This window comes from Trematomus bernacchii, unplaced genomic scaffold (genome assembly GCF_902827165.1).
Source record: "Trematomus bernacchii unplaced genomic scaffold, fTreBer1.1, whole genome shotgun sequence".
Taxonomy (NCBI): Eukaryota; Metazoa; Chordata; class Actinopteri; order Perciformes; family Nototheniidae; genus Trematomus; species Trematomus bernacchii.
The window spans coordinates 5,452,960-5,475,378 of record NW_022987582.1 but is presented as its reverse complement, the minus strand read 5'-3'; the positions used below and the strand labels follow the sequence as shown (position 1 = coordinate 5,475,378).

General features: G+C 44.1%; 1 protein-coding gene across 1 annotated transcript; it reads right to left on the bottom strand.

Moving 5' to 3' along the window:
- Positions 1-3,428: 3,428 nt before the first annotated feature.
- Positions 3,429-18,195, bottom strand: im:7147486 (zinc finger protein 26). The gene is made up of 2 exons (XM_034127903.1): positions 18,008-18,195; positions 3,429-7,263 (listed from the first exon to the last, which is right to left on the bottom strand). The coding sequence occupies exon 2, from the start codon at positions 7,208-7,210 to the stop codon at positions 4,265-4,267; it is 2,946 nt and encodes a 981-aa protein (XP_033983794.1). The 5' UTR covers positions 7,211-7,263; positions 18,008-18,195; the 3' UTR covers positions 3,429-4,264.
- Between the last annotated feature and the right edge of the window lie 4,224 nt (positions 18,196-22,419).

The following is a 22,419-nucleotide window of genomic DNA, read 5'->3' as shown; positions in this document are numbered from 1 at the left end:
GTGTTTTGTTTTTTAGCCCCTCATGCTATAATCATGTGTATTTTCTCCATTCCTGTTCATGTGTCTTCTCGCAATTATCACTGGCCCCGTGTATCTCCTAATCGATATAACCGGCCTGCTCTCGTCTATCCCACATGCTCCACTGCGATCCAACATCTAGTTACAGGTGGCCTGTGGAACTGCCAGTCAGCTGTTCCTAAGGCTGACTTCATCTCTGGCTACGCTTCCCTGCAGTCTCTGGATTTCCTTGCTCTCACTGAGACCTGGATTACTCCATCCAACACATCCACCCCAGCAGCTCTCTCCACAGCATATTCCTTCTCCCATACACCCAGACCCACTGGCAGAGGAGGTGGCACTGGTCTCCTGCTCTCTCCCAAATGGAGCTTTTCCCTCTATCAAGCTACCTAACTTCTCTCCTTTCACCTTTGAATTCCATGCCTTCACTGTAACCCATCCTATACAATTAACCATTGTTGTTCTCTACCGTCCACCAGGCGCCTTGGGGGACGCCTTGGGGGACTTCTTGGAGGAATTAGATAATCTCCTCTCACACATCCCAGAAACTGGCCCTCCCACTGTACTTCTCGGAGACTTCAACCTCCAGACAGGGAAGATATCTGAACTAACATCTCTTTTAACCGCCTTTGCTTTCTCACTGTCTCCACCCCCACCAACTCATGAAGCTGGCAATGTCCTCGATCTCATATTCTCAAGGAACTGCACTACTTCTAACCTCTCTGTAAACCCACTTCACACCTCGGATCACTTTTTTATTTCATTCTCTCTCTACCCCTTTCCAAACATAACAAACTAATCTCTTCTAATTCTGCACCTGTCCGCCGTAACCTTCGTTCCCTCTCCCCCTCTACTCTGACCTCATCGGTGCTCTCAGCCCTCCCTTCCTCTGACTCGTTCCAACTCCTGCCTCCAAACTCTGCTGCAGAAACTCTCCTCTCTACTCTTTCATCCTCTCTAGACTCTCTCTGTCCTCTCACATCTCGGCAGGCTCGTCAGTCCCCTCCTGCTCCCTGGCTAAATGACGCACTGCATGCTAATGGAACCATCCTTCGTGCAGCTGTGCGGAAATGGTGGAAATCCAAACACCATGACGACCTCCTAACCTATCAGGCTCTCCTCTCCTCTTTCTCTGCTTCGATCTCTCAGGCAAAAAGCACTTTCTTTCAAGATAAGATCCAATCTTCCTATTCCAATCCCAAAAAACAATTTTCCATCTTCTCCTCCCTCCTCGAACCCCCCAAAGCCCCTTCCCCCTCCTCCCTTCTGTCAAGCGACTTTGTTAACTACTTTGAAAAAAAGGTTGATGATATTCGCTCTTCTTTTTCTGACTCACCTTTACTCACCGCTGGGTCACCAGACCCACCGTTCACCCACACACTAACCTCTTTTTCCCCTCTCTCTCCAAGTGAGGTTCTTACCCTCATTACCTCTGCCCGTCCTACCAATTGTCCTCTGGACCCTATCCCCTCAAACCTCCTTCAGACTATCGCTCCTGATATTCTACCGTTTCTCACCCATTTCATCAACACTTCTCTAACTTCTGGTCACTTTCCAAACAGTCTCAAGGAGGCAAGAGTAAACCCTCTCCTAAAGAAACCCACTCTCAACCCGTCCGATGTTATAAACTACAGGCCTGTCTCTCTCCTCCCGTTCCTGTTGAAAACACTTGAACGCGCTGTCTTTAAACAACTCTCCTGTTATCTCCATCAGAACAACCTTCTGGATCCGCACCAGTCTAGTTTCAAGGCAGGTCACTCAACAGAAACGGCCCTCCTCGCTGTCTCTGAGGAACTGCACACTGCTAAAGCAGCCTCCCTCTCCTCTGTCATCATCCTTTTGGACCTGTCTGCTGCATTCAACACGGTGAATCATCAGATCCTCCTTCGCACTCTCCAAGAATTTGGAGTTTCAGGCTCTGCACTTTCCCTCCTCACCTCATACCTCAAAGACCGCACCTACAGGGTAACTTGGAGAGGGTCCGAGTCCGACCCTTGTCAATTAACTACAGGGGTCCCTCAGGGCTCTGTTCTTGGTCCCCTCCTCTTCTCTTTGTACACAAACTCGCTCGGATCAGTCATTAGCCCGCATGGTTTTTCATACCACTGCTACGCTGACGACACCCAATTAATTCTGTCTTTTCCCCGCTCAGAGACCCAAGTCGTTGCACGCATCTCTGCTTGTCTAGCTGACATCTCTCAGTGGATGTCTGCTCACCACCTCAAGCTCAACCTTGACAAGACTGAACTACTTTTCCTTCCGGGAAAAGATTGTCCCACTCTTGACTTAACAATCAACATCGGCACCTCTGTTGTTTCCCCGACTCAGACTGCAAGGAATCTGGGTGTGACCCTAGATAACAACCTGTACTTCACTGCAAACATCGCTGCTACACTCTTTACAACATCAGGAGGATACGTCCCCTCTTGACCCAGAAAGCGACACAACTTCTGGTCCAGGCTCTCGTCATCTCACGCCTAGACTACTGCAACTCCCTCCTGGCTGGTCTACCTGCATGTGCCATCCGACCTCTGCAGCTCATCCAGAATGCAGCGGCTTGTCTGGTCTTCAACCTTCCAACATTTTCCCACACCACGCCGCTCCTCCACTCACTTCACTGGCTTCCAGTAACTGCTAGAATCCACTTCAAGACAATGGTTGCTGCGAATGGATCTGGCCCTTCCTACATCCAGGACATGGTTAAACTGTACACCCCAGCACGTGCACTCCGCTCTGCATCGGCCAAACAGCTCACTGCACACGCACTGCGAGGGGGACCCAAGTTCCCATCAGCAAAAACACGTCGGTTTGCTATCCTGGCTCCAAAATGGTGGAATGAGCTCCCCATTGACATCAGAAAGCCTACACACCTTCCGGCTCAGACTGCAAACTCATCTCTTTCGACTCCACTTCGAGCGATAGAATTACTAACAAAGCACTTACATACTAATAAAGGACTGGCTTATCTAAAGCCAGTTGAGTAGCACTTGAAATGTTTTGGCTCTATGAAACCTGATGTACTTATATGATTCTGTTTTCTTCAAGTTTGTATCTTGTTGGTCGAATGCACTTATTGTAAGTCGCTTTGGATAAAAGCGTCAGCTAAATGCAATGTAATGTAATACTAGTAGTAGTTTTTCTACAGTCAGCATAGTTTATTAAATGTTGTTTTCCTTTACCAAAGTACATTCATTAGTCAGTGATTATCATTTTTAGTGTCCCATTTCAGAGCTCTAGATGGATTCTATAAAAGTATTATGTCAAATGTAACAAATATTTAAGAATTTAGTTTCATACAAACCTTGTTTGGAAGCAGATTCCAACCTCAAGACACAAACACAAATCTGATTCAGAAAACAACAATTAGAAGGCCTCTGTAAATATGGAATAAATGACCATTCACTTCAATCAACACATCAAAATATGTTTTTATTAGCCAGTTATTACTCCAAGACTAAGGTAATGAGAACTTTTCTTTAAACCTTACTTTTGTTCAAATACAATGGTAACCTGCTAGGATAAAATTGTGATAGAGCTTAGTTAATGGACTGAAGTACAGACTCTAAATGAAATAAAAGAACTAACATTTGCAACGATGGACCTCAAAACAAGGGCTCATTATCAGGAAAGGAAGTATGAGCCACCTTAAGGATCTCACCCTGTCAGTTGTTGCTATGTTTTAAATATACCTACCCCTAAGCATTCCTAAAAAAGCAGAAACAAGTTTAAACAGAGAAAAACCTGGAGCTTTTGGGAGCACCACGTTTTGGGCTGCTCGCTTTGCCCAACTATTAACGTACCCTGACTAAGACTATTTCAGTGATGAGTTTGTTTACTGCCCATACATAATGTGGAGGCATATACATATATACAATTCTATCCATTGCTTGCTTTGAAGAGTTTAAGATAATATCCCATATTGCACACAATTATAAAACGTACATGTTTCACTTACTAGGATGTTTATTAAACTAGGAACAACAATGAGCTACATCACTAACTCTGTGGTAAACGTTTGATTATTTACAGGCCAATGAGGTTATGTAATAAATTGATTAACTAAATCTAACTATTTACAGCATACCACAGCATCGTCTTTTTAACAATGTCAAGCTTCAATACCACTGTAACATGGGTAGTAAATAACAAAAACACCTTTTGGCACATATGGAAAAATACAACAATTGAAAAATGTGGTCTGTTTTGAATGCACCCCTCACATGTCTACTTAGAAACTAAAATGTGATTAGGAAGTCAGCTGTTGCGTTTTGGGTGTGGTGTCCCCAGCCATGATGCGATGGATCCTCCTGCGGTGGTTTTTGAGTGATTTCAAGTTTGTGTAGGTACCCTGACAGACATCACAGCGATATGATTCAGACTGTTTGGATTCAGACGGCTTGTGAGTAAGCAGGTGTCTCTGCAATCCGTCCACAGTGCCAAACCAGCGAAGACAAACAGGGCAACGCACAGGCTTGATGGCAGGCTTGCAAGCACCACTCCTCTGGTGAAACATAAGACTGGTTGTGTTCGGGAAGTCAGAGTTGCATTTTGAACATTGGAACGTTTTGGGTGGGTTTGCGGCATTGGTGGCACGCACACCTTTGCAGCGGTTCCAGGATACGTGTCGCCGAAGGGAACAGCGAGAGGAAAAGGTGTTCCCACATCGGGTGCACACAATGCGCGGCTGCTTCTTTGATTGATTTGGAAGCTGCAGCGGGCGTGGCTGCTTCTGTGGGGGCTGATGCACTGGCCGAGGTGGTGGCTTCTGCTGGGGAGGAGGCTTCTGCTGAGGAGGAGGCTTCTGCTGAGGCGGCAGCTGCTGAAAACGAAGCAATAATGGTTGTGATCGTTGTGGTTTTAGTGCCTTCAGCAGCTGGTGATGAGGATGCATATGGATCTGAAGGTGAACTTCGTAGTCTGCCCAGGAATTGACAGTCTCTCCACAAGTCGGACATGTGTAGGATTCCTGTGCATGTTTCTGCAGATGCACCAAGAGAAGCCTAGGAGATGTAAATCCCACCCCGCACTCACACGTCACCCTTCTTGGAAGAACGGAGGGCAGTGACATGATGCCCCAGTTTCCTTCATCATCCTCCTCTGTTGCATTGCCTGACATACTCTGCTGCACAGTCCCTCTACCCACCTGTCCTCCGCCTGGGATTTTTTGTTGCAAATGACATTTCTTACTGTGAACCATCATGTTATCTTTGCGGTTAAATTCCTTCCCACATACAAAACAGGCAAACATTGGTTTCATATTGTTTGCAGCTAGGGAACTGGCACCATGACTTCCACTTTGTGCTACAGTGCCAGATCCACGTGGCCTAAATCCACACAGCTGTAGATGGCGCCTCAAAGTCGATTGCCGACTGTAGGTTTTCTGACATCGGTTACAAGGGTAACGTTTTAGACCATCTCTGACAAAATAGCGCAGCGACGTCCCTTGATGTTCGCCTGTCACAGCATTATTCACCTCTCCATCAGTATCAGTTTTCTCTGTAGAGTTAAGCACCTCCATTTCATCATCCAAGGGCATTGTCCACTCCCCTTCATCACCGTCTTCCATTTCATTTGCTGCATCCCAGCTGCTGTTTTCTTCTCCTTGCTTGTGCTGTTCCCTTGTGGTAGATTTGGGGGGAAATGGTAAGAAGCGTTTTGCTGGATGAACCCAGGCCAACTGAGAAACTGCAGACTGCTCCGAATCAGGAGAGGTCACCTCGACCTTGATACGACCAGTAAGTTCAGTTCCCACGGCAACACTCTTGGAGAGTTGAGTCCTAGCGAAAGAGAAGGGTTTTTTCTGCGTAAAGGGGGCTGACGTTGGTCCCTGGCATTTATGCATTTTGAGGTTCCACATCCGAGCATAGTTGTGCTTGCACACTGGACAAAAGAACGTTTTTTTTGAATTGTTCACGCTATGGAATGGAACTATTCTTTTGGCAAATGGTAAGTTCTTTTTAAGAGAGCTTGATGGTTGTGTGGTGTTGTTTCCTGAACGAGGGCATACATGATTATCAGGTAAAGGGAGCCGCCCAATGATCAGCTGTTTGCAGCGACGGCAACATTTAATCCTCTCTTTTTTGTGCAAGAAATGATGCTCTGCAAGTTTGTCTACATCTTGAAAGACCCTTCGACAGCGGCCACATTGATATCTCCCATATGTGCCATTACTGCCAGGATCCATGAGCCTTTGGCGGGTTTCAAGAACCACTACGGGGGATAAAGTCTTAGTTAGAGAGACAACCTTCTTTTTACTGGATTCGAGAATTCTGCTGATGGATGGAGCTTTTGTCTTTATACCGGGTTTTGCAAGCAGCCGCCTCAACTGTAAAATTGAAAGATTGTTGATTGGGGGCTCTTCAGTTTTAGCTTCTGTTGTTATATCAACGGGGACCACTTCTTGTTTGGGGGTAACGGTGTTATCGTCTTCATTCTCAGACAGTGGCTGTGGCAAGTGCTTCATGTATGCTGTTGCGAGCATCTTCATTAAAGCGTTATTTTTAGGCAAGAACTCACCCTTTATGCTGCTGGGAACAGAATGTGTTTGGTCCTGCACATGCATGTCCTCTACAGTCTGTGGTATGAGCTCTGCTGGGCCTGATATTTTCTCAAGTTGTTTCTCACCTTCATCTTGAGAAGGTGTACTTTGGCCTTGAGGAGTGGTTACTATGGCAATGCCATCCTCCAGGTTTACATTTGCTTTATGTTCTGTTAACGTGGGTAGTTTAACATCTGGATACCTTGAGGTAGAGGGGAGACTAAGGGCCAAATCTGGCTGTGTTTCTTCTGGTACATGCAGGGAGGTTAAATCTTTATCGAATGCTATTTTACTAGAGCCAGCACTATTACAATTCGGAGGTGGCAGTAGATGGATTTCAGGGATATGTGACTGCTTATGTTCCAGCATTAGACTGAAGTCCTGAAACTCTTCTCCACAATCACAAATATAACAAAAAGGTGAAGGGCACTCAGGCAAGAGTGGACCGGGTTGCTCACTGGATGAGTTCATACTTCCAAACAGTGTTTCAGGAGGGCTGACATTCAGTTGTGGCTGGGAAGAGACCTTGGGGAGTACACTAGCATGGGTTGCTTGATGTACGAGCAAAGAGGCCAATCCAGGGAAGGTGGCTGAACATGCCACACAACGATACATCTTGGGGGTTGAAGTACTTCCCTGTAGACCAAGCATCATGGAAGCCAAACAGTCAAGGCAATCCAGGTGGTGCGGTCATGAAAGGACGTCTCCTGTAAATCACACACAAAAACATACACAATTAGTCAATTACGCCAGCTCCCGCTAGTGGTACGCGGAGGAATCTGACTTATAAAAAAAAAAAAAATGATTTATTTATTTTATTTAACCTTTACACATAACACAGAAATATAAAATACAGAAAACACAACTAAGTAAACAAAAGACGAAAAGCAGTCACTACATTGTGCACATTTGGGACAGTAAGGTACACTACTTATTACTGCAAGAGCAGCTGGTGGTAAGGACCTCAGACAACTTCAATTTAAAACAGGCTATAGGGACAAGTGCCATCAGTTTGAGGCTTGATTGAATAACATTAATTAAAGAATAAAGAGAGAGAGAGAGAGAGAGAGAGAGGAGAGAGAGAGAGAGAGAGAGAGAGAGAGAGAGAGAGAGAGAGAGAGAGAGAGAGAGAGAGGAGAGAGAGAGAGAGAGAGAGAGAGGTACCTGTGGCTGACAATAAATAATGTTATTATGAATACATTTGCCTCCGAGTCCTGCATGAACTGTGCATAGACTGTATTTTAACATTGGTCATAGGGTGGTATTCGGAGAGCCAACTATTTTCTCAGGTGGTACTTGGTGTAAAAAGGTTGAGAACCACTGGTCTAGGCTATATAATATGTACTAACTAGGCTATCAAGCGAGCAACATTAGTTTTTGTAATGACAAATGGTAATTCCTACAAAATATTGGGGTGGGGTTTTTAGACATCATGGTCCAGCTAGAAAAAGGCCTAAGCAGGCCTCTTTCAATGAGTTCTGACCTGAAAGCTCGTTAGGCAAGATAAGGCTTGGTCAGTGATGCCTTGGCCTGTTTTTCTCCCAGTTAACCAAAGAGCACCTGAGATAGCCTCTGCGCTGCAAGATGAACAGACACAGCCCTGATTGCCAGAAAGAGGAAACCATGTTTCTATGGTGTGGCCTGCTGGGGCTGCAGCATCTCGGCTGCTGACAGGAAGAGACTAAACAGACTGATAAGGAAGGCCAGCTCTGTCCTGGGGAGTCCTCTGGACACTGTGGAGGTGGTGTGAGACAGGAGAATGGCAGCCAAGCTGTCCTCCCTCCTGGACAATGTGTCCCCCCCCCCCTCCAGGACACCCTGTCCGCACTGTGCAGCTCCTTCAGAGACAGGCTGCTGCACCCCCGCTGTCTCACGGAGAGATAGGACATCATGGTCCCTGGTAGACCCCCACACACCGACAACACAGACTATAACACCCCTTGTTGTGCAATACCAATTATGTGAAATATATGTGCAATATATATATATGCCATTAATAACTGTGCAATATATACCTGGCTGATATATCTCCGATATATCTAACCCTGTTACAGGATGTGTATTTTGTAAATTGTGTAATTTTTCTTTTTAATTTTGTATCTTTAATATTTTTTAATGCATGCTTCTTGGGTAATATTAAGCTGTCTTTGGCTCTTTTCTTGCTGTAACAAATGTACATAGCTCCTCTGTGGGACGAATAAAGGTATTCTGATTCTGATTCTGACTTCCTGTGACTGCAGATTCATAGACTATTTCCACTGGTTTTGAAAAGCATGCTTTAAGGCTCCGACACACCAAGCCAGTTATCGGCCATCATCAATGTTGGACCCTCTGAGGGCATCTGTCGCCCTGGTTTTTGAGGTGTGCCCAAAATGTTGGCAATTTAGGGCCAAGCAAACAGGCTCCGCTTTTGATTCATAATTGTATGTTCTCGTGGAGGTTGTGGGCAAAAGTAATCACTGACTTGCTGTTTAGCACAAGCTAATCAGTGCAAAATAAAAATAAACGCACAACAACTTGTGAAAAGAGGACATACACCGAGTCTCTTTCATTTTTTCTCCCCATGTCTTTTTAATTATTTGATGGGATATTTTCACAACAACATGGCCATCTGGAATAAAGCTAGATATAAAGCGAGCCTCATCATAGAGGGTTATTTACTCTCACGCAGGGCAGAACGTACATGGAAGTTTGGCCTTGGCTATAGATTTTGTAGTGTGTTTAAGGCTAAGCAACAGTCGGCTACATCGCAACTAGTTCTTTGATGTCTGTTTGGTGTGTCTAGGGATTAATCCTCAACATGACCATGTGCATTTCCACTTTAACCTTACAGAAGGGTTAAATCATGCAGTACAGTGATCCTGCCTTAAAACACAAGTACATATGGTTGAATAAAGTAGGTTACACTTTTTTTGCATTTACATGTTTTTTTTCTTTTCGTGATATCACATTTTTTCTTTTAGATTTGATCAATTCAATAGTGTCTTCAATGATTAAACAAAGCACTCATTCAGTAACTCAAACCAAAACAATAGAGAAATTAATAAATACCACTATACTTCATAATTAGCATTAGTTTGAGGAGGACTGACAGTTGTGTTGCACTAGTAAACACCATGTAAATGCTCTTCGGGTTGTTGTTGGAAGCCAACCAGTGTCAGAAGAAGTCCTTGCCACTGTACTGGTTGAGGTTGAGGGTATGCTCAATTCAAAACCACTTGGATACACTTCATCTGATGTAAATAATCAATTCTGGACCTATTTTATCAAGGACTATCTGCCAACCTTGCAATCACGGCAGAAATGGGAAAAGCCATCGGATAACTTGCAACTGGATACGGCTGTTCTTATAATGGATCCACAACTGCCAAGGGCCCAATGGCCAGTAGGGAAGGTTACCGGGCTGCATCCGAGCCCTGACCAGTGTGTCAGGTCAGCTGACATTCTAGTTCAAGACAGAACTTACACTCGGCCAGTGGCCCGCTTGATATCCTTACCTGAACTAGCTAACTGAACGGGAATTCATATCTTTCACAGCAGCTGAGCTACTGCGGGGGCGGCTGTTGTGAATTCCCTGGGCTGCCCAAACACTGCCCTCTAGAAGGGCTAATGAATGCCTGTCACCAAATGCTCCTGATTGGGAAAGTGACAGCAGGTGTGATCAGGACACACTTAGGTGAAGACTGATTACTGCTGCTACTTAAAGAGCAGACAGACTAGCAGGAAAGCCTCTCTAGTCCTGAGGCCTGTACTACGAAGCCGGATTTTCACTTAGTGAGGTAACTTCAGGGAAAACTCTGGGTTTCCGGTCCTACAACGTTGGTTCTCTTTTTACCGGGCTAGATCTCCATGGTAACTTATGCTGAACGGCTAACCTGCTCCGGAGCAGGTTAGGTTCCAGGATAAGAGATCAACTCAGTGAAAGCACCGCCTGCTGACCAATCAGAGCTCAATGTGCGGAGTTTAAAGCTATCAAGTCATATTACAGGATAAAGGAAATACAGAAAAACTGCCGTTGCAGGAAAGACGGCCGGCAAAAATCAACTGACTGTGTGAACGTGAAAATTAATAGAATATCACCTCCCATCTTCAGAGCAATCTGACTAATATAACATTAGCGTTAAGAAAGCTTACTTAAATATTTGCCACAACATAAGTAACCGGATCAAAGTAACATTACGTACAGTCCGCCGCGGCACTGTGAGTGCAGACTTCGATGTGTCCCATTATCATTAATATCACATCATAATGTATCATATATTTCCTTATCTGAGTCAGCTTCTTGAGCCGTATCTGGCCGTGCAACACTTATGGCGCATTTCCACTACAGCGCGGAGCGCGACTTAAGCGCTTTTGGTTGCGTTTCCACTAGGCGTAGTTCCGGCTAGCGGGTACTTTTTCACAGTTTTTCTGGCTCTCCAAAATCGAGGTTCTTTCCGGGCCAACAACCGGGCTGAATATGCTAAACTAGTGAGAGAATCGCTGGCATTGATCGCATGACGTGAAATACATGACACTTTTCTCTGTGCGCGGCAAAACAAGCTCGCCAAAATGGCTTCACCGGTCTGGCATTATTTTAAGGTGTCCGAAAAAGACAGTAAAATAGCGGTATGCAACGTGTGTGTGAAGCAGAAATGCTGCAGCTCCACCCGCTGTGACGGACCGGTGAGCGGAGCGAAACACACAAGAGTTAGACCTAACACACTTCGCTATTTTATCTAACCTCTGGAACTAGCTAAACTAGTTATAAATATATTTATTCTTCACTGTCGGGTCACTCATTACTGGATCAGCTGAGCTGCATGAGATACTGACAGGCTGTCAGGAGAGGGAGAGAGGGGGAGAGAGAGAGGGAGAGAGGAAAAGAGAGCGCTTCCGCTCATTTCTCCCGTGTTATTATCCAAAGTGAATGTAAACTTGAATAATGTACATAATTTGAATGTAATAATTAAGTTGATTGTTGTTTGTGGAAGCTCCAGTGAATGAGCCCCATTAACTGAGTTTTAAACATCACTTTAAATTAGGGCTGTCCAGTTAACGCGCTAATAACGCGTTAACGCAAAAAAAAATGAACGCCACTAATTATTTTAACGCGATTAACGCATGTGTATTTTTTGTCCTCGGCCGCCCCGCCCCGTAGTTTCAGAGCGCATCGAGTTTAAAATACCATCTACAAGCTGATGCTGACAGCCCCGCTCCTGCCGCCCGCTTGTGGCAGACCACACTTCCACGCTCACCGGCAGACCCGGACTGGCCATCGGGAGGGTGTGTGTATGTGTGGGGCGAGCGTGTGGGGGACACCTTACGTGTTGTTGTTAGCATCTGGTGCTAGCTAGCTGCGCTAACGGATATAAGGAGCTGAAACAGCAATGAAAACAGAGGAGCGACATTTCGCCGACAACTGCGCCGAGCACTTGACTTTATGCAGGTAGCCAGACAGTGGGACTTTGTACGAAAAGTCAGCACGGATAGTTCGAGCATATATGCCTTGCGCTGCACATAGCTCCAACGATAGCTCACAGTGTCTCCACATTTTTTTTTTTACACACACACACACACACACACACACACACACACACACACACACACACACACACACACACACACACACACACACACACACACCACACACACACACACACACAACACACACACACACACACACACACACACACACACACACACACACACACACTACACACACACACACAACCACACACACACACACACACACACACAACACACACACACACACACACACACACACACACACACACACACACACAGTATTATTGTATGAGAGAGGTTCCAGGTTGAATTGAGGCGAATATTTGTAATGTTCAGAGGTTGTTGTGTTTAATATTCATGAGAATATTTGTCATTGTTCAAATGATAATAAACAAACATATAAAGCATATTTGTCCACTCATGTTGATAAGAGTATTAAAAACTTGAAAAATATCCCTCTAAGGTACATTTAGAACAGATAAAAAATGTGCGATTAATTTGCGATTAATCGCGATTAACTATGGACAATCATGCGATTAATCGCGATTAAATATTTTAATCAACTGACAGCCCTACTTTCATTTCATTTCATTTCATTTCATTTCATTTCAATCTTTATTTCGAACAGATTAAAAAATAACAAATAACAAATGTGAAAAAACAGAATACCGTATTGTTAAAATACAGTATTTATCCACATTCACGATAATATTTATATATTCAACAAAAAAATCTTCATATTAATAATATTAATAAAAAAAAAAAAAAAAATCATATGTGTCCGAAAGGGAGTAGGAGGAAGCAAATGCTTATTAATTCCCACCCCTTACTTGATCAATGATTGTCCTTTAAGTCATTGTGCAAGTTATTCCTACTTACATTTACATTTATACATACATATACAATAATTTCTCATCTTCAATCACCTCTCTTCATTCTCATAGTTTTCCAAAAAAGTGTTTCTGTACATCCTTTTAAACTGAATTATGCTTGTGCTTTGTTTTAACTCCTGCTCCAAACCATTCCATAAAATCACCCCACAGATTGTTATACTCATACTTCTCAGAGTTGTTCTGACCTTGAGTTGTTTAAAATGTAGATTTCCTCTTAAATGATACCCACCCTCTCGGTCTATGAACAATGTTTTTAATTTCCTAGGAAGTAGATTATGTCTTGCTCTGTACATGATTTGTGCCGTTTTAAATTTAACCAGATCAGTGAACTTCAATATGTGTGACTTCAAAAATAATACATTAGTGTGTTCAAGATATCCAACATTATTGATAACTCTTATAGCCCTTTAAATGGGAGATTTAAAGTGATGTTTAAATCTTCCATTTAGGCCCCGCCCACTCGATCGGATCGGCGTCGGCCGATACTGATTCCGGCGATCGGCCCCAAAATTGGCGATCGGAGCATCCCTAGCTGGCAACTACAACAAAATGAACATATTTTACCGTGATTTAATTGTAATACACGTTTCAAAATGATGCTGCAGTAACAACATACTGATACCGGTTAGTAAAGTCTGCAGACAAGACGGCAGGCGAAAAACCTTTTAAAATGCGTGTTTTCTGAATGGAGATCGGCTAAGCTAACGCTGTATATGCTCCGACCGTCCACACTCACAACAACGGCCTATACAGACATAAATAAACCAGCGACTGTATTCACCATGACACAGACAGTCTGTGGTTTGTACTTGTTTAACTTTTGTCTAGTTTCTGAACAGATATGAGGAGCTGTGAGCTCTGAGGGCTAACAGCTAACGGCTGATGTTGGTTTTGTGGTTCGCATTGAAGATGACGTCACGGCTCCGCCTACACTGCGTTACTATAGTTACTGCCCCAGTTCCTAAACTGTAATGGAAACGCAGCATAAAGTGAGCCAGGCCTACCAAGGCCTAACAAGGTTCAAGGTTCTTTATTGTCAATCTGACATAGCTACAGAGTAATTATGTAGTTGAAAATCTTATGTCACAGGCTTCTCCAACAATGCAACATAATAACATAATAACAATAAGAGCAAGAGCAATACAAAAAGAAAAATAGTTATAAAATAAAGTGATGATGTGGGATAGTGCAGTACAAGTCTATATACAAGTTATTGGAATGATATATATATATATTAGGTATTAGATACATAATACTAAGTAGCAGATGAATGTTTTGAAGTTGTTTCAACAGTTCAATTTTTTAACAGTCTCACTGCCCGCGGGAAGAAACTGTCTCCGAATCTTCTTGTCCTTGCCAGGATGCTGCGGTAACGTCTGCCAGACGGCAACAGAAAGAACAGTTTGTGGCTGGGGTGATGGGGGTCTTCGATAATCCGTAGTGATTTCTTCCTGAGCCGCTGGGAGTAAAGGTCCTCCATGGATGGCAGCTCCGTCCTGGTGATGTGCTGTGCAGTTTTCACCACCCTCTGTGAAGCCTTACGATCGAGGTCGGTGCAGCTGCCGTACCAGGCCGTCATGCTGCCAGTCAGGATACTCTCTATCGTGCACCTGTAGAAGTTGCAGAGTATCCTGGAATCCATTTTGAACCTCCTCAACCTGCGGAGGAATAAGAGCCGCTGTCAAGCTTTCTTGGTGATGGTGGTGGTGTGAAGAGACCATGTCAGGTCCTCAGTGATGTGGACCCCAAGGAACCTGAAGCTGCTGACTCTCTCCACCGTAGTCCCATTGATGGTGATGGGGGCGTGTCCCTCTCCCTGCTGCTTCCTGTAATCCACAATCAGCTCCTTTGTTTTGCTGATGTTGAGATGGAGGTTGTTATCCTGGCACCAAGATGTCAGGTTTTCGACCTCCTCTCTGTACGCCGTCTCGTCATCGTCTGTGATCTGGCCGATGACGGTCGTGTCATCAGCAAACTTCACGATGGTGTTGGAGCTGTGTGTGGCCACGCAGTCGTGGGTGAACAGGGAGTAGAGGAGAGGGCTGAGCACGCAGCCTTGAGGGGCACCGGTGTTGAGAATCAGGGTGGAGGATGTGATGTTTCCCACCCGCACTGTCTGGGGTCTGCCCGTCAAGAAGTTCAGGATCCAGTCACAGAGGGCGCTGTTGAGCCCGAGGTCTCTGAGCTTGATGGCCAGCTTGGAGGGCACAATGGTATTGAATGCTGAACTGTAGTCAATGAACAGCATTCTCACATATGTGTTCCTGTTCTTCGGGTCCAGGTGTGAGAGGGCAGTGTGGAGGGTGAGGGCTATGGCGTCGTCTGTGGACCTGTTTGCTCTGTAGGCAAACTGCAGGGGGTCCAGAGATTCAGGGAGGGAGGAGGTGATGAATGATTTGACTAACCGCTCAAAGCACTTCATTATGATGGAGGTGAGTGCTACTGGGCGGTAGTCGTTGGGGCAGGTGATTATTGTCTTTTTCGGGACAGGAACGATTTGAAGCATGTGGGGACTACAGACTGCAACAGGGACCTGTTGAAGATGTCTGTGAACACCTCTGCCAGCTGAACTGCACACACCCTGAGAACACGGCCAGGGATGCAATCAGGTCCAGGAGCCTTGTGTGGGTTAACCCTTTTAAAGGATTTACACACATCTGCCCTGTTTAAAACAAAAGGGCAGGGTAGCTCCTGGTCCCTCTGTACCTCCACAGCCCGGCTGCTCTCAAAGCGTGCAAAAAAACTGTTCAGCTCATCTGGGAGAGATGCGCACGCAGACACTCCCGCAGCACCCCCCGCTGCTCCTTTGTAGTCAGTCATTGTCCTTAGTCCCGCCCACATGTTCCTGGTGTTACAGCCTTTGAAGTCAGATTCCACCTTCTCTTTGTACTGTCTCTTTGCATTTTTAATTGCTCTCCGGAGATCATACCTAGATTTCCTGTACTCCTCCAAATCTCCAGCTCTGTGCGCGATAGTGCGCGCTTTCAGCTTGCCGCGCACATCGCAGTTTATTCAGGGCTTTTGATTTGGGAATGTCCGTACAGAAACCTTCGGTACCACGTCATCGATGCATTTCCCAATGTAGCAGATGACAGTGTATAGTGTTAACTATACCGTACTAAGCCGTGCGAGGCCCTGCAGTGGAAATGCGCCATTACAGTGTCACATACTGTATGCAGAAGTATTATTTTAAGCAACACATTAAGTTGACGAAACACTCGAGTCAAATGTAATTAAAGTCAGATCCACTCGTGTCTCAGTGATATCATAAACCTGTTAATATACGCATTCAAACACTTTTTACCAGCTGTATTCACCTTGCAGGTGCAACTATGTCCTGGATAAAGTGTTTAAGTCATTGATGTTTAAAGTTTAACTTCTTCATATTTGTCTAATATTATAGTTCACTTTTCATTCAGGAAGTATGACGCTGCGCTGTCAGTACGCTTCTCCATGTTTGTGATTGGTCAAATGTTGCTAACCCCGCCCCTTTCATGTGAACGCGCACTCAGCCGGACAGAGAAACCCTGGCTTGAGTTACCGAGTTGATAACCAGCGTCGTAGGACCGCTTAGCGAGAGCGCGTTTGTTTTGGATTAGGTAAGCCGGGTAACTCAAACATATCCAGGGTATGTTGAACTGGATTTGTAGTACAGGCCTCTTCTCCCTTATGCGTCCCTGAGATTAAACCATGAGTTGGAGAAAATAAATGGAACTGAACTGCACTTTCTGACCAGAACTCCTTTATTCGAGGCCCTTAAAGGTGGGGTAGGTAATTCACTTCAGAAACACTTTTTGTTATATTCCATGGAATGCTCTTAACATCCCAATAGCAATGAATATATTAAATGCTTTGACAATAAATACATTAAAAAAATGCATCTGTGGAAGCCGTAGCGCTGTAAAAAGCACGACCAATCATTTTAGCCGGCCCGGCTAAAATAACTGGATGGCCTACCTTTAAAGGTGGGGTAGATACTTTTGGAGAAACCAGCTCGAGTGCGCTAGAATTTGAAAATACACAGCAGGAAAAAAATCTGCCACTTCCTTACAGAGCCCCTCCTCCAACACACACAAACGCGCACATGACCAATGTGGGCACGAGATAAGTTTGTGCACAGATGGAAGGCTGACAGGCAGGTAGGCCATCCAGTTATTTTAGCCGGGCCGGCTAAAATGATTGGTCGTGCTTTTTACAGTATTACAGCTTCCACAGATGACATTTTTTTATGGATTTTTTGTCAAAGCACTTAAGATATTCATTGCTATCGGGATGTTAAGAGCATTCCATGGAATATAACAAAAAGTGTATCTTGAGCCGGTTTCTCAAACTTACCTACCCCACCTTTAAGAACAATTTTAAATGCATTGCTTTTACTTGTAGCTGAGTATTTTTACACTATAGTATTGCTACTTTAACTTGATTTAATAATAAGAGTACTTCTTCCACCTCTAATTACAACTTGGATAGCATAACAATGCATACATTGACAAATGTAAACACATAACAAAAGGACAACGAGCTGTGGAGCAATGGCCATAAACACAACACCGCTCACTGAAGGACCCGTTGCTAGGAAGAATAAAGACGTTCACTATCACAACGAGCTCTCAAACCACGTTAGCTTACATTGCTAACTAAAATATGGATGTTGTGTCAACAATAACACACTCAAACATCAATTTGGATCGTTTTTATAGGCTACTTTATGAGGCGTCCCTCTTAAGCATTAGCTGGTTGTCGTCGGAGCCTACCATACATTACCCAAGGGTCTTGTTCAAATGTCACAGGAGGCTAGCGAGCTTCTCACATAAGCACTAGCTTGCTATCTTATCGTCTTATCTACTATACATAACCCGAAGGTCTTGTTCAAATATCACAGAAGGGTCGTTAGTGAAAGCTAACAGGGGGAGGTGGTCAGTCACGTTCCCGGGAAAGGCCGGAGAAAGGAACAACTAACTCGGCTAGCAAGCTGCCTAACGTTAGCTACCATGACCTATGGAGCATTATGTGCACAAAAACCAACCGTATTCAATCTTTGCGTACTCACCAGCCCTACCAGCGTTAGCGTTGTTCATTAAGGTGGGTGTGGCGGAGGAGACGAAATGGCTGCACAGACATCAGTGCAGGCTGAAGCCATAAACACTCAAAGAAAACACCGATCTGCTCGGCTCCACACTGAACAAAATGGGATGCTGTGCCAGGAAGAGGAAGAAAATCACTGAGTCGAGAGCTGCAGCAGAAGGCGCCGAACGGAGAGAACGGGTTCAGCGCATGCGTGTTTCACGGCCGAACCCTTGAGGGAAAAAAACCTTTTGCATTATGACACACATAGCCAGATGTCGAACATAAAACCCATTAACCTTTTTTTCCCAGTCTATGCACTGAGTTCTAATTTCATACCTCAATCAATTGTCTTTTTTTCTCTCCCTCATAATATTTACTGTAGTTGATTTTAAGAACATGTCTATTCAGGCACACATCATGATAATTAAGTATAATCTAACCTTAATTGACACAGATTTGCACTTCCTATAAGGCTGGCAGAAGCTGCATTTTACTGCCAAACGTCTACTAGCATAGGAGGATTTAACAAATTGGGGTTAACATGGCCACAAAATCCATTAGTAAAATCCATATAAAGGTATCATCAGGTGGAAGTTATTAAAACAAACGGTCAAGACTTAACACAAAAAGCAGAAAATTCATGAAAATAATTATATCAAATGGAAAAAACACTTAAATCTAGTGGTGTGTCATATTGGTTCAGAGCAGTAAAATAATTTTGCATGGATTTGGAGTCAGTGGGTCATACGACATGGAAGGTATTGAAAGAAATTGAAAAAAACTACATTGGCAAATGCATCGATGACAGTACCAAAGATAACTGTACAAACATTACCGAACTATAAGGCATGGATAAACGGCAAGTTCCATGCCAAAGTGAAAGACCAGATTATTGCGCACAGAGGCGGTGAGTACAGGAACTCAAGGTGCGTGCACCGGAGAGCCATCAGCAGTTCAAAGAGAAACTGCAAATACAAAGTGAGTCCGACTTCAAAGTCTCTCACACCAGGAACATGTGGGGGGAACAATAACTGACTAGAAAGGGACAGCGGGTGGTGCTGGAGGAGTGCCTGTGTGTGCATCTCTCGCCCCCATCGCCATCAATGGGACTGCTGTGGAGAGAGTCAGCAACTTCAGGTGTCCACATCACTGAGTACCTGACATTACATTACATGTCACTTGTTAGACGCTTTTATCCAAAGCGACTTACATACTCAATACTGTGGGCAATCCCCACAGGAGCAATTTGGGGTGAAGTGTCTTGCCCAGGGACACAACGACATGCTGACTGCAGTGGGGTTTGAACCTGTGACCCCCTGATCCGAACACTCACGCACTACCCACTGCACCACACGCCTCCATATATGACATGGGCCGTGTCTCAATTCAGGGGCTGCACCCTTCGGAGTACGCAGCCTACGCGGTCCACGGAGGACCCAGCCCACGTAGACCGGGTAGGCTGGACCGAGCGGCCTACGAAATGAGAGGGGGTGTTTCTCAATCGCGAGTAAAGCTGCTTCAGAGCCACTATTTCAAGCATACTACGTCATCGAGTGCCGCCGAAGTACTGTTCCAATCTCTAGCATACTTGTGGCGCATTTCCACCATGGCGCGGAGCGCGGTTTAAGCGTGCCGTGTTGTGCCGTGCCCGTTTTTGGTTGCGCTTCCACTAGGCCTAGTTACGGCCCGGCCCGGCCCGGGGCCACTTTTTCACCTCTTTTCTGGCCCGACAAAATTTGCTGATTTTGACTATAAAATGCGATTGGAATCATACATAAATCACATTTACACAAGATCAGTGGAGACATTTTATTATTATTATTATTTAGTTTTTCTTTAATTGTTTTTCCGTTACATTGGAGTATGACAGGTGAGGCTCTGCCTCCCCTGCCTCCAATGACTGCACGTCGCTGATTGTAATACACGTTTCAAAATGATGCCGAAGTAACAACATACTGATACCGGTTAGTAAAAACCATGAATTAATGCTTTGGCAAGTTTGCAGACAGACGGCAGGCGAAAAACCTTTTAAAATGCGTGTTTTCTAGATGGAGATTGGCTAAGCTAACGCAGTATATGCTCCGACCGTCCACACTCACAACAACGGCCTATACAGACATAAATAAAGCAGCGACTGTATTCACCATGACACAGGCAGTCTGTGGTGTGTACTTGTTTAACTTTTGTCGAGTTTCTGAACATATATAAGGAGCTGTGAGCTCTGAGTGCTAACAGCTAACGGCTGTGTTGTTTTTCTGGGGTTCTCATTGAAGATGACGTCACGGCTCCGCCTACACTGCGTTACTATAGTAACTACCCCAGTTCCTAAACTGTAATGGAAGCGCAGCATGAAGTGAGCCGGCCCTGTTAAGGCCCAACGCGGCCAAGCAGTACCGAGCGTGGCCGAGGCCGACCGTGTGGTGGAAATGCGCCATTGGAAATCTACCGAGCCCGGCGTACTCCATTTGGAGAAATATCGAGGCTGCACATGAGTAGACTCCGCGGTCTTAAAATCCCCACAATGCTTTGCGCACGGACCAATTTCCCCAAATCTGTGGCGGAAGATGTAAGGCGGGGCCTCTCATATGACGCACACCTGCACACTTGCTAGCGTGTTCCACACTTCGTTTTCCGAATGCCAGGAAGTATTCTTGACTCGCTTCTGAAGCAAGATGCTCGGCAGACATGTGCTACCAAGCAAGCGTACTCGCGATTGAGAAACACCCACAGTCTAATCTACGGAGCGCTTCGTATTTACGTCACGTGATACACGCTGTTCGGTTTAATCCAGCAGCCTGCTAGCAAATTAGTTTACAAGCTAACTCAGCTGAAAAGGATCCAGAAACTTTACTTTTACATTTTTTGGAGATCACCATCGGCGATGAAATAAAGAGAAATTATAAATTAAATATTATATAAATTATATATAGCTGATGTAATTTAATCATATTATTTCATATTTAAAATAAGTCTTAATTTTTCTGTACTAATAAAACAATATGTTTTTTAAATGAACAAAAGCATGTTGTATAGATTGATTCTTAACAATATTAGTGTTCTAATCTTAATAGCTGTGATCATAACAGTTTATATTCTCCTTCTTCCCCTAAACCTGCCCAGATGATGTCCCACTGACCCCAGGTCAGCACCTCCAGGTCCAGCAGCACCGTGACCCCCCGCTCTGCTGAAATACACAATTAAACATTTTCTATGACCTATTTTTTGTATTAATAAAATTAAACTGAAGACAGTTTAATGACCTAGAGATATCATATTATTCCACTGCTTATGTACACATGTTGGAAATAATGGTTAAAACCTCAGTAAATGAAATAAACAATGTGTTTAACAATTACAATTTAATATTGTATTTTCATCTTATCACAAAGTAGAGGTAAGAATATATCCATCCTCTCTCTGCAGCTTCATGTCTTCTATTATTATAACTTTCATCATTGAGACAGAGGAAATCAATCATGTTATTTAACATCACCAGCAGTAAAACAAATATCAGCAAAAGTGTGTTTATGGAGTTGTTTATTTGTATTATGTGCAGCGAGTATATAGAAGCAGCTGTTTGGGGAATCAGACAGACTCAAGCTATAATTGTTACATATCTATTAAAAGAAAGGACACATACAAAATCTAATTCTGAAACTAAGACACAAGTCTGTAGGACGGCAGTAAGCAGAGGTCTGGATGGAGGATGTTCCTGATCGCCGTTTTGCTTTCTCCAGCACCACGGGGGGTCCAGGTGGATGGCAGCTCTGTCCTGATGATCCGCTGTGCACTCTTCAGATTAGGGGTCCTTCTCCAGCAGATCCATTTCTCCAGAATTGTACTAATTACAGAGAAAAACAAAAAAGTTAATTAATCATATTAAACACAGGGTTGCAGAAGTATTATTGCAAAATTTTACTCTAAGCATTTCAGACAAACAATCCCTAAAGTATCATTCAAAATGATGTACTGTTCTAGTTTTTAAAAAACTAAAGAGATGAAATGACAGTCACACGTGCATCCCTTTGACAGCACGGCACAAACTAACATCAAGCTAAAGGCTGCTGTCTATTTGTGATTGTGTTATTATTATGGGATTAGGATACATTAAATACACTTTAACCTAAATAAAAGATGATCAAATCTGGTGGAAATATTTAAAATAGGCTTTTCTTTTAGCCCTACCTCAAAGCAGCATGAGCTGAACACAAAGGTTGTAATGTTGTCCCAAAGTTTAATAAACAGTAAAACATGTCAGAGAAATAAATAAAGCTAACAGCAGCTACACGTCAGGGTAGCCTTTTATAAATCCCAACGTACTGTAGGCTATACCGGTCTAAATGTATGACTTTAGTAAACTTCTGAATTGAATTAAAAATAAGTGTAAACAACAGT